The sequence below is a fragment of the Zootoca vivipara genome, chromosome 1 (genome assembly GCF_965207765.1).
Source record: "Zootoca vivipara chromosome 1, rZooViv2.hap1.1, whole genome shotgun sequence".
Lineage (NCBI taxonomy): Eukaryota > Metazoa > Chordata > Lepidosauria > Squamata > Lacertidae > Zootoca > Zootoca vivipara.
In genome coordinates this window covers 58,817,000-58,830,322 of record NC_142582.1, presented here as the reverse complement: position 1 = coordinate 58,830,322, position 13,323 = coordinate 58,817,000, and the positions used below count along the sequence as shown (strand labels likewise).

Here is a 13,323-nt window from a genome sequence, read left to right as displayed (position 1 = left end):
GGTGTTATGACTCAGGCTGAACTCATGTTTGATGAACCAACTTTATACCTCTGCAAGCTTAACAGCCTGCCCAGGGCAACAACTCTGTGTGGCAATTGTTGTTGTTTAGTCGTTTAGTCGTGTCCGACTCTTCGTGACCCCATGGACCATAGCACGCCAGGCACTCCTGTCTTCCACTGCCTCCCGCAGTTTGGTCAAACTCATGTTCGTAGCTTCGAGAACACTGTCCAACTCCATCCAGAGATGGAAAAGATGACATGCCTATATTGGAGGACTGGGGGTTGGTTTACACGTTTGTTTATCCTGAGCTAGGGACAGATCTGACAGGATAATGCACAAACTTCAGGCCACTCATCCAACCCTGCAGGGTTGACTTCAGGCTTGAAGACACCCTCAGCCAAATGCCCCTGAGCAGGCTACATGCTATCTTAATGGCCTCTTTGGGTGGGGAGCAACAGCGACAGCACACTTGTGAGCTTTGGGTGGATTTGAAACCATTATGATTTTGCACAGTGCCCCCACATAGCATTGCTCTAGGAAACAAAAATGAGGGTTTTCAGACCCCCCAATGGGAGCCACCGTGGATTTCATTGAAAGGAGTCTGCCCAGTGGGTCTTGCCAGGGTCCCGAGGCTTTGGCAGTTGCCCAGTGATGCTATGTACTGATGATGGGGCTTCCTCCCAGCTGCCAGTTGCTCCAGTAACGAGGTGCCCCATTTTGTTCTTCACAGCTCTGCTGTCTTAATTTGTTAACTCTCAGTGAAGATTCTGGGATGTCCCACCTGCTTTGAAGGAGCAACTCCTCTCCCAATAGAGAGTGTGTGTTGTATCTCTATGTGTGGTGGGTGTGCGCATAAGGGAGTGTGCAGTGGACACACCACTACTCTTGGAGAGTTGCCCAAATCTCTTGTGTGGTCCTTAGGCTGAAAAAGGTTAACCACAAGCCCTGTGAGCTCTAGTGCAGGGTTTCCCAAACTTGGGTCTCCAGCTGTTTTTGGACTACCGGTACTGTTCCCTTCATTCTTGACTACTAGTCCTGCTAGCTAGGAATGATGGGATTTGTAGTCCAACAATAGCTGGAGACCCAAGTTTGGGAAACCCTGCTGTAGTGGGACGGCTGCAACCAAAGATTTGGAAACTCACAAAATAATGTATGACCCACCCCAACCCCATCCAGGGGGGGGTGCCTGTTTATACAATTGGTAAAATCCAGTGACAAGATACGAGTTTGAGAGGGGGAGGTGCATGCTTGAATCCGACATATACAGTCCTTGGCACTTAGTAAACCAATATGCCAGGCCGAGTTCTAGGGCAGAGCCCATCTCCCTGATAACCCTTTTTTTGGGTCAGGAAATATTTCGCAGGTGACTATTCAAAGATGGAACCACCTACTTGTAGCCTGAAGTTTAGCTTTTTCTCTTTGGGGACAGACTCAATCACTTGATACTGCTGACTGTACAAACTTGCCCTGACTAACCGACTATTTGCTCTGCTAAGGGGTAGAAGTACTGTGGCAGCCATTTTGTCATTACCATGGAACTGGGCTGTACAGGATTCTGGAGTTTTCCTTCTGCACCTTGAGAAAGTGTGGCCAATGTTCCAGCGCAGTGTCATGATCAGCATGAAAAGGGAAAGTGAACTTTGAGGGGACAGGCCTGTCTCTTTCCTGCTCTCTGATATTGCAGTTTGTAAAAGCAATTGCCAGCATTAGACTCTGTGGCCTGTGTCAGAATTCAAAAGGAAAAGAGATTCTCTGAGAAAAAAGAGAGCTGTAGTCCAAGAAAGACAGGATGACTGGTGGGCTTAGAGAGAGTGTCATAAATATATCAGAAAAAATGGGTCAGCATTGCTTCCTGGGCCTTCTGAGTGCCAGTCAGCTGACTAAGCAATGATGGTTTTGCAAAAACATTTCACGGTGTGCTGCAAAACCGCCACGTGGTCCCAAAGGCTGCTTTGTGTGTCACAAAATCCCTATACAGGAAGTATCTCCAGCCTGGTGACAGATGTGCAGCCTCTGCAGAGATCACATGTGACAACTTGCATACGCAGGCTTCCTTGATGCTGATGGGAATCTCTGGGGAACACGTGCTTTTCCACACAAGGCATTATTCTGCAGGTGGATCCAGTCAGAATAGTCACCTGCCCACATCAGATGGTGTCTCGACAGAGCCCTGAGATACAGTAACTTGGCTAAAGTGATAACTAAGACAGGGTTTGAAAATGACTTTTCCAGGTTCAAGTTCAGCTGCTGTAAAGTCTACAAAAGGGCATCGGTTCCAGGGTCAGAACACGGATATCCCTAGTTTTATAAACCAAGGTCTTGTTCACAAATACAATTGCTTAGTACTTCAAACTTCTCTGAACGTAGAATTGCTTGTCAAAATGGGCAGTGCTTGGTAGGTGGGAAGAAAGTTGGTGGCTGTTCATTTTTGCTTGCTCCAGGGCGCTGTTTTCCTTTCTGACACAGGAAGTGATCTGAGGCATGACCCTGTTGAGACGCTGAAGAAGAGCAGCTGGTTAAGAAGGCACAGGCCAAAGAGTTTTGACGGGGGAAGAATTAGAATGGATGGAGGAAAGGCTCTCTGTTTTCTTGGAGAGATGCACACAACTTCAGAGAACAACAATAACAAAAAACAAAGGAGCGCCGCAGCGCCTGCGGAGAGGTGCGGTGGAGGCGGCCCTAGGCACGCCTCTCAGCTGTTCAGCAGCTTCAGGCCGCTCTCCGGAAGCGTGCAGGCCTGGGGCCACCTCCACCGCACGCAGAGGCATCGCAACAGGGGGCGGGCAGCACCCCCTGGCCCAGGGTCGGCCCTACGGCCAGGCTGGGGGGCGCAGGGTGCCGGCCCTCCAGGCGGCAGCCGCACTGCATGCAGCGCGCACCCGTCCATCGCGCTGGGAAACGGGGCGGGGGGGGCGCGCCGGAGGGATCCGTCGCACCAGGGTGCCAGGTATGCTGAAGACGGCCCTGGTCATGAGCATAGTGGATTGAAACTTCAGTGCCCAGAGCCCCGCAGGAGGTGAATAGCCTGACTGTCCCTGTTTTCTTCAGAGTGATGTGTCCACAGTTCAAAGGGTGAGGGGCGGGGAAGCTTCACTAGGCCGCTATTGGTTTGGTGGTGGGTTCCCTAACCCGGTGCTTTCTAGATGTTGTTGGACTACAACTCCCATGACTGCACATGCAGCATGGTGGCAAGGAGTTGGAAGTCTAATATGTGGAGGAGACCAGGCTGGTGAAGGCAGTTGTCTGTTTGCAGTTGATACATTTGTAGAGGCTGTCTGGATATGAGGGGCCATCACTGGCCAAGTGCTTGACCATACGTTGCTTGTTGAATCTTTCTGTGCTGTCATCATTTGGGGCTTGTTTTGGAGATTGCTCTTAATTTGTTTAGTGATGGGGAGGGGAGGAAGAGTCCTATTCCTTCTACTGCGGTTGATGAGAATCTGGACTGCACTTAACTTTCCGTCAAAGCCAACATGACACTCACCTTGTCTTTAGCTATGTCAGATTTTTTTAAAACAACATCAGGTAACAGGAACAACCCTCCACAATCTTCACCAGACCACAATGCTTGGGGTGGGAGTAGTTCAACCCTTTCCTTCCCCTGCCAAGGCTACAGCTGTTTTGGTTTTAATTCCTGATTTGGTTGCTGAAGACACAGATCTAGTGGGCTGGGAAATGTGTTTGTAAAGCAACCAATGGCAGACTTTTACACCTGGAGATAGATGCTATGTGGTTTCTCTTTAGAGTTGCAGCTTCATGAACTGCTCAGTAGCTGACAAAGGGAAACAGGGTGCCTGTACCCTTTGAATAGTTGTGTTAGAACTGGGAGTTTTTGCAGTTGCAGCTCAGCTCAGCTCTGCTCAGCTGGAAGTGACAAAGTCATGTACTCAAATCTCCCCCTGCTCTTTCTTCTTCCACTACTATTTATGTATGCAGGAGCCCTTCCCTCCATTTCAACTAGTTAGCTAGCAATATTATTAAGGCAGGAATTTTCCCTAAAGATTTCAGCAAACTGCCCATTGTCTTCTCTTAGCGTGTATTGGAGCCACCCTTATTAGTGTGCATGCAATTTTCTACCCTAGAGGTGGCACTTTTGTACATTGATTCCAAGGTACTTCCAGGTGCTTCTACCTGTTGCTACAGTGAATAACAGTCGCTGGCAAACAGGAACCACAACAGGAAATGCTAATTTAGAGACACTGTATTTCAGGGTTATAGATCTATAGGAGAGGTTTTTTGGTTGGACAATACTTCTGTTATCTGGGCCAATCCTGCTAACCCATGTAAAGCTTGTACTAATCTGATTGGGACTCTATAAGGACATAGTAGCCCTGCTTGATCAGACCAAAGGCCTTTTTAATCCAGCATTCTGTGATGCTGAGCTGAAAATTTTCCTTGCGAAATGGTTGTTGCAATGGGCTGCAACATTTTAACTTGAACCCCTTCCAGAATATTGATTTTCCCCTCTGACCAAGAGTCCTGAGATTCTTGTGCTGTGCCTGCCTCTGTTTCTACTCTGACATCTTTCAAGAAGGGGATAATGGGCCCTGGAAAATGACTGTTGAAGGGGAAGAGAACAGGCTTTTTGTAATTATGGCTCTTTACAGAAAAACTAGTGTGACTCATCTATTTGGTGTAGGGTAGATATCTTTCAGCAGCGCAGACAGGGGAAAATAAAAGGGACAGATTTACTTTCTAAGCTTCTGGAGAAAGGAAGAGATGACAAATGCAGGAAGGAAGGGGAGCAGAAATCCAACAATTGCAGGGGTCAAGTTTGTTAGAACCAGTAGGACCCCCAACAAAATATGGAAGTATACCCCCCCCCCAATCCCTTTCCTCCATGATTCCATCCCTAAGCTAGAAGGCATTTAAGCAAGCCAACTGTTTATTTCCCTCATTGGCAATCAATATTCCATGGTTCCTGGAAGCCATTAAGCATGCTCAATACTCATTGGTCTGGATTGTGGGAGTTCTGAGAGAATGGAGTCCCCTTTGAAACAGCCCCAGGACTCAGTTACATTAGTAAACAACAACAACAACATTATTGTAAATGCATTATAAACATGCAACACTAGGTGGCGATAAAGAGCACAAAACTTTTCTTAATGTTCCCCCACATTCTAGCCATTTTGGCGCCTTTTGAAATTGAGTGATTTGAGCTCACTATTAAAAGGAACAAGTGTGGCCTGCAACAAAATGTCGCAGTGTGTTCTGATAACCTAAGAGATGTGTGCTTGTTGGTGGCTCCAGAGCCTTGCTGGTGCTGCTCAGGGTGGAGGTGGAGTTTCAGGAGTGGGATGAAAGAAAGGGGGGATTCTGCCCCCCATACCTGCTTGACTGTAAAAAGCAAACAAAAAGCAAACTACTACTGTATGCAATTCTATAAATTTCCAATCAAAATTAAATTCCATTTTGAGTTCAATGGAGCATTCTCCCATGTAAGTGGATATCAGATTATTCCCTACCTCTTGAGTCACCACTGCAATAGCCAGATCCCTTTCAGGAGCTAGTGCTTTACTAAAACAACATATATATAGTGAGAGCAGAGCAATCCTAATAATGTCTACTCAGAACTAAATTGTATTTAATTCGCCAGTGTTTACTCCCAGCTAAAGAAGGTTAGGATTACAGCCTAACTTTCTCTTCCCCTGCTGGAAATGCTAAGTGCTTTACAAACACTAAGTTTGTCATTGGTATGAGCTATCTGACGAAGTGTGCATGCACACGAAAGCTCATACCAATGGCAAACTTAGTTGGTCTTTAAGGTGCTACTGGAAGGATTTTTTTTATTTTGTTGAGAGAGAGAGATGAAGATTTATGCATTCATTCCAATAAATTCATTCCCCCACTCCTCTCTGCCCTGAATTTATCCGTGTTCTGTTTGTTTGTTATAATTTTTACAGTAAAGTTGCTTGTTTCTGTTGTACTGATCTAGAAGAAACCACCCTCTCAAAGAAGCCCTCCCCTAAAGACAATGTGGCTATGGGTCTGTCTTCTCTCCCCACCCCCTTTATAAATTACTGTATTGGCTTTGTTATTCTGCTTCCTCCTTTTCTTTGCTTGCACATACGGTACAAAACAGCTTAATGCAAGCTAGTAATTTGGAAGGGGAGAATGCCACTGCAGCTTGCTAAACAAAGTGAAAAGAGGGGGTGGAGGAGTGTGGGGGCTGGCTTTCTCAGCCGTGTTTGCATGTTCTCTTCTCGGTACAGGGTGCTGTGGTGGAGAACTATGAATAAAAAGGTCACAGATAAATGGCATAGGAAGGGGGAATGGTGAGAGGGCTGCCATTCCAAGATCACTTAGGAACATAGGTAGCTGCCTTATGTGGACTCTGGCCAACTGGTCCACCTCACTCTGCATTGTCTACTCTGATTGGCAGAAGAGGCTCACCAGGGTTCTTTCTGGAGATTGCAAAGATTGAACTGGGGACTGTCTGCATGCAAAGCAGATGCTTCTACCGCTGAGCTTTGGCTCTTTCCAATCACTTGAAAATTTGGGGAACATGGCTAAAGTGCTTGCCCAGCGTTCATCCTATGTTGCCTAATACATTCTATCCTAAATTTTACAATGATGGTATATGTTATGTAATAAGGGGTTTCACTCCCTTGTCCAGGCGCACAACTCCAGGAAAAAAGTACAAACCATGTAGCTGGGTACAGATTAATTGAAATCTCCATTTTATCAACCCTCCACCCCCCACTCAGGCTGCCAGATCACTGACCCACCTACCCCCTTGGAGTCTCTTATTTCCTAGGAACCTATTCTTGGGAAAGGAAGCTTTATCCAAGATACAACATTTTAGGATCTGTAAGATCAAGCCCCCACCCCACCCCCAGCCTGGTATTTGGAGGCAGAATACTTGCTCTGTGATGCTTAATCTGTGGCGGTTCATTTGTTGGTGCTACAGTGATGACCAAGCTGAGCTTTCTCTTTTCAAGTTCTGGTTGGCTGAGTCATAAGTAATTAAAAGGCCTCCTCTAGTCTATTTATGGCTTTGCTTTTAATTTCTAGCTATTTCAAACTAAGTGCTAGGAAAAGCAGCTCATAGGGGAATAGTTAGCAGTCCCCCTCCCACCACTCTTTGCTCAAAATTGCAGCCTCCCAAAGGTGCTTCGGTGCACCTGGGGACACTGGTGAGCTGCAGATACAATTTAAGACGTGCTGCACTGTTAGAATCTGATGTTTTTCTGTGGACTGTGGGCTGTGGAGTTTAGATATGTGCCAGGAATGCTTTGATGGTGTTTCCTGCTTGGCAGGGGGTTGGACTGGATGGCCCTTGTGGTCTCTTCCAACTCTATGATTCTGTGATTCAGTTGTGGCAAGTCTGTTGCTATAGTGGTGTGGTGGGGAGCAGGGGTTGTTAAAGAAAAGCTGTTCATGCTTTTTGAGTGTGTGTGTGTGTGTGTGAGAGAGAATGGGCCATGTCCTGTTTGATGGGGACCCAGCACTGCCTGCCATTTCACCTCCCTTTGGGGAAATAATAGGAGTGTGTGTGTGTGTGTGTGTGTGTGGGAGAGAGAGAGAGAGAGAGAGAGAGAAACAGAATCAAAATGCAGAGTTCTAAAACTCCCCTGCTCAAAAAAGGTTATCTAGTTTAAATATTGCATAGAAATGTACTGTCATAACCCTGTTTTGAATGGTAAAAATATATAAACTCTTTCTACTTGTTTCCATCTTGGAAGAGGATGATGGGGGAGGATTGCCAAGAGATTTTCATTTTATTTTCTTTCTTTTATTTTCTTTCTTTTTTTGCTGGATATATTATAGGTCTGTATTTAACTTGGTGGAAAAACTGTATGCAGCTGTTTCTGAAACCTCCAGCCGTTTTGCTGTGGTGGCAATGATGGCCTGCCTGTCTCTCCTAGTGCTTTCACCCAACACCTAGTAGACAGCACCATTAGAGGAGACCCTGACTTAGGCCAATGACCCATCAAGACCAGCATCCTCTTCTCACAGTGGCCAATCAAATGTCTGTGAGAAGCCAGCAACTGGTTCTGAGTGCAATAGTATTCAGCCCACCTGCAGTTCTCATGAACTGGTAGTCAGAGGCATAGTGCCTCTGACAATGGAGGGTGCCCCCTGACCTGTCCCCTCTAAGCTAGCTTTCTGCCCTGGGTGTGGTAGAAGATGCTCCCCTGTCATCAGTCTTGAAGTATGATTGAGCTATTAGCATCATTATGTAAAATGGACAAGGGAGGGGGGAATGCCTTGGGCAGCAAAATGTATTGAACTGGCCGTGCTAGTTGAAAACCTTTCCTAAACATTATTTGACCTAGGATGGAGACCGGGGAAAAGCTTACCTTGCAACATTCTTGAAAAGGCCATGAGCCATCTAAGACCTTGCCAACAAGTTTTGATCAGTTCCATCATTCCAATGACCTTCGGATGCTGCATTGCGCTTTTTCAAGGGCAATGGAAATAATCCAATATTTTCCTATTACACATTGTATGTGGGGACACCCACACCCACACACCAATATTTCATTGTAGGTTTGTGAAAGCTTATTATCAAGGACCTCTAAAGTGGAGGTTGCAAATTTAAGAACACCTATCAATCAATGCATAGGTAGTCATGTAAAGGCCATTGATCCAGCTAGCGTCATATCGGCTACCACATTACCTAGAGGTTTCCGACAGGGGCCTTTCAGCCCTACCTGATGATGTTACAAATTGAATCTGGGACTTTCTGCATGCAAAGTACTGAACTACTTTCCTTCCTCCTAATAGGAAGTAAATCCCACTGAGCTCAGTGAAATATGCATCCCTTGTGTCAACATGCTTAGGATTGTGCTGCACGTCTCCCACAAACTTCCAATAATTCCCAGGGTATTTGTTCCTTGCTCTGGGATTTTGATTCTCCCAACATTTACTGCTGTGATGTTGGGAGCCTCTGGGTCTTGGTCTCTGGAGTTTTACTGATGATGTGGCACAGAAGACTAAAGGAGTGACGGTGTCCCCTTCTGGGTCCAGGCTTGAAACTGATGAGCAAAAACTGTCAAAAAGGTACCATGCCATTGGAGCTAAAGGGACCCCTGACCATTAGGTCCAGTCGTGACCGACTCTGGGGTTGCGCGCTCATCTCGCATTACGAGGGAGCCGGCGTATAGCTTCCAGGTCATGTGGCCAGCATGACAAAGCCGCTTCTGGAAAACCAGAGCAGCACATGGAAACGCCGTTTACCTTCCCGCTGTAGCGGTTCCTATTTATCTACTTGCATTTTGACATGCTTTCGAACTGCTAGGTTGGCAGGAGCTGGGACCAAGCAACGGGAGCTCACCCCGTCACAGGGATTCGAACCGCCAACCTTCTGATTGGCAAGCCCTAGGCTCAGTGGTTTAACCACAGCGCCACCTGGGCTACTGACATATTAAACCACTGCCATCAGGTGCCCATGTTTTGTCCCACCTTGTCTGTTTATTTCTCTTTCTCAGCAGAGTCTGTTGGAGTAAATGAGGCACTGCTCTTGCCATCTCCAGTCTGCACTCAGCTAGTTCCCACCTACTTACCATAGCTGCCAAGTCTTCCGTTTTTTGTGGGAAACCTCCGGATTTTAATCCGTTTCCCACTGTTATCCCGAATAGAAGAAAATCCCAGAAATCCCCTGGATTTCCTACCTGCCAGGGAGGCTCCATTTCGGGTGCTGCTCTGCCCATGTCTGGGCACCGGAAATCGGGCAGCACCGGCACCGGAAGTTGCTTCTACGCATGTCCGGACATGCGTAGAAGCAACTTCCGGTGCCGCGCCGCTGCTGATCCCGCATTTTTCAGCGAGAGACTTGGCAGCTATGCTAATTACAACCCATCCACAGGGTGGTGCTGGCTCTCGGCTCCCTCCTCCTTATACTTGCTGCTCTGTAGAAGTCACCGGGGAAGAGGGTGGGGACAATACTAGAATTTGTGTGCTGCTTCTGTCATTGGTTGTGGCTCCCTGCCTTCCGCCCTACCAGCCCCAGTGGCCAGCAGCTGCCACAGCCCCTTCTTACAAGCCGTACTTGGCAGCACAGTTCAAACTAAGTAGCTGCCATAAATGAGCACCGCCTTTTCTTAGAAAGTAAAATACAGAGGCCTCCCAAAAACATTTTTGTTTAGATAAGCCTACCCAAATATTTAGAAAGTTGGTGCGAGTTTTTATCTGCTTTTTTGCTTTTTAATTACTGATGATGTTATTCTTTCATTCCTATTTTTTGTAAACTGCTTTGAGGGTTTTTTAAAAAAACAATCAAGCAGTGTTTAAATTTTATAAAATAAAAAATAGGCACCCTAGATCATTGGCTGGTGTCTGGTAGGCCAGGGCTGACTATTTGGTCTCAGTAGGTCTATTGTAACATCAGCACTACGGTATATTACTATGCAAATATATAGCAAAATATTAAGAAGTGAGTCCTGAAATACATGTCTGGGCAAAATGTGTGTCTCCAGGTCTGGAAAGATGGGATACTGCTCTTTCGTGACCTGACCTTCGTACTTCTAATTTATCTTGCAGGTTCTGTAACATGATCCAGCAGCGTATTGTTTGAGCAGGACACCCTCCTGGAACACGGAATTATAGCTGCACAAGGCCAAGCCGTTTTGAGGCAGATCCATTTTTATTGGGATTTTGGCTTGAGGGCCAAGTGAAGGGAGCCAGGGTCAGTCCAACCTGCTTTGTGCCTCCCCACCACCCCTTTTCGTTTGTCCTGAGAGCAGGAGTGGGTGGCCTCCGCTGTGCAGCTGAGCAAGATGGAGTCCAAAGGGAGCACCCGCAGTGGAAATAAGCCTGACGCCAAGACCGCCAGCTCAGGGAAGCCAGAGAAACCCAACCCTGGGCCCGTCACAGCTGTCGATAAGAAAGAAGCCCCTTCCAAGGAGCAGCCAGCTCCTCCTGCCACCACCCCAGCAAAAAAGGCGGCAACGGCGGCAGCCAATGAGGCGACCATGCTGAACAACCACGGCAACATGAAGCCTAGCTCTGCTGGGGGGGCAGCGGAGGGCGCGGAGGCTGCAGGTCATCCCGCTGACTCTGAGCACAAAGGGAACAATGCGGAGGAGTCTCCGGGCAGCAGAATTTTTGAGAACATGAAGCCTCTGATCATCGTCGGAGGGGCGGCGGTGGCTGCCATTGCTCTGATTGTGGGAGTCGCTCTCCTTGCCCGGAAAAAATAAATTGGCACCCAAGAAGCGCAGGGGAGAGAAATAACCCTGGGCTGAATGTACAGTTCCTTTTGAAACAAAATGCATGTGGTAAACTCTATACATACCTATAAATATGCCGTATATAGAGAGAAAGAGCTAAGTAGGTACAAAGTGCAATGATGGTCGCTGCCTTGCTCCCAGCAGATGCGCCAGCATTGGCCTAGCGTGGGCACTTGGTGGGCTTCTGCTCTTTTGTGTAATATAACTCAGCTTGCAGCAATGTGTATAGATGGCTTTTCTTCTCTGGTCCGTATGAGCTCTTGCGGTGTTTTCCTTTCCTTCCCCACCTTTTGTCCCAAGGTTGGCTCCAGGGTCACTCAGAGTTCTCAGCTTGGTTACGCTGGATTGCCGTAGAGCAGGTGGAAAGGGAGAGTTTCCCATCGGCAGGGTCACCTGTTGCCATCTCTGTTCCAGCACACACTGTAAAGTGGTGTGAGAATGCTCACAAGCTTCTTTCCTGATCCAAGGGGGATAGGGTGTCCCTAGTACGCATTTCATCATAGCATTAATGTTCTCACTCTGTCCCCCCCTTGCGTAAGTTTCAAAGTAGCAGCTGGAGCATGGGGGGGGGGGCTTTCAAAGGTCAAGAAGCAAGCATGGCCTGTAGAGAGCCATAGGGTAGCCTTGCCATCCCACCATGCAATATATGGGCATGGTGACTTATAGCCACCTGGCTGTGGATTTCAATGGGAATTGCAACTTAGTAGAGCATTTTCTGTTGAAGCACCTGGTCCTGTGCTGGTAAACCTCTTATGCAGGACTTGATGCCATTGATACTTAAAACAACATGATTCAAAATATGTGGAAGTCAATGAGGCCTTCTGTGCATATGGATTTGGGATGAATGCTAGTGCTTCACTGTGGAAGGTTGACCTGTCATTGTATGCCATGTATGGAAGGGGAAAGTAAGAAGCAATTATGGGCTGGTTGGTTGGTTGGTTGGTTCTTTCTTTTGCTTTCCTCTTTTTTTAGCTTGTGACCAATCAACAACTGGATTATGGTTTAGGAAGTATTTATGTATGGAGCATCCTGCCCAGGTGCACGGATTTGAAATGGATGGATTGTCTTGCTATCTGACACTTTATAACTCTAATGCTGGAGGAGCCAGACAAATGGGCTAATCCCATTTATTTCACTGGACATTTCAGTGCAGAGAGAAAATGGCAACTGATTCACTGAGGCAACTCCCTTCCCCCCCTAAATAAATTAGAACCAATGGGCATTTAAGAGGGGAGGAAATTCACTGTGTCCTGAGTTAGCCTTGCTACATTGGTGGCCTTCCTGAAGAATTAAAATCAGACTTTGAGAGGAGAAAGGATCAATGGAATGTATGTTGACGTCTCTTTGTTAATATATCTACCAGAGATAATCCACTGACCATAAGAACATTGGGACATAAATTCTAATGTAGGGATGGCCGTTTGAAACAAGAAGCTTATATGTATATTTTTGCTTAGATTGAATCTGATGCGAAAGTGGTGATTGACATCAGATTAGTGTTGTTGTTGTTTTTTTAAAAAAAGGAAAGGCTAATTAGATTGAACTAGGAGTTGTAAAGCTTTTTTTCTGTTGTTAGGTTGGGATAGATATGAGCAGCAAAGTCTTTTGTCACAGTACAGACTTGCTCATAAATTAATGTGGGTACTAGATTTCTTTTGCATTTTAGTCTCTGGACCCACAACTTGATCATGAAATAGGATGAGATGGTGACAGTGGCAGGACTACAGTTCATCGTCTTGAAGACCAACTTTCTCTCCCTTTCTCTCGTATTTATGGTTGTGACGTGATAGGTTAGGTCTATAGGGGAATCATTCACCAACAGTCATTGCTTAGTACTGTGGTGTCCCACTGTCTAGAATAATTCTCCAGAACCCACCTCCAGTCTGAAAACACCTGTGTGTATGTATGTGTACAAGCTTTCCTATACAAGCTTTCCTACCCTTACCTTATTTGAGAATATCTGTGTATATAGTATAGTTTACTCAACTCTTTGTAAAGCTACAAAACCTGTATTCTTTGTACAAAAAGCAAAAGGCAACCATTATTTGCGCACCTGCATTCACACAAAGTGTCCATGTTTTGTGCCACTTGCATTCCACATGCAGCATCCGAAACCATGGTTTCCTTCCAATAAACGAATGTATGGTTA

At 46.5% G+C, this 13,323-nt stretch overlaps 1 protein-coding gene across 1 annotated transcript; it reads left to right on the top strand.

Annotated features, from left to right (window-relative positions):
* The first annotated feature begins 10,573 nt into the window (after positions 1-10,573).
* Positions 10,574-13,323, top strand: CEND1 (cell cycle exit and neuronal differentiation 1). The gene has a single exon (XM_088653210.1). The coding sequence runs from the start codon at positions 10,722-10,724 to the stop codon at positions 11,142-11,144; it is 423 nt and encodes a 140-aa protein (XP_088509336.1). The 5' UTR covers positions 10,574-10,721; the 3' UTR covers positions 11,145-13,323.

What these genes read in the sequence shown, in the direction of transcription:
- CEND1 (XM_088653210.1), top strand. Translation starts at nt 10,722, where the DNA reads ATGGAGTCCAAAGGGAGCACCCGCAGTGGAAATAAGCCTGACGCCAAG.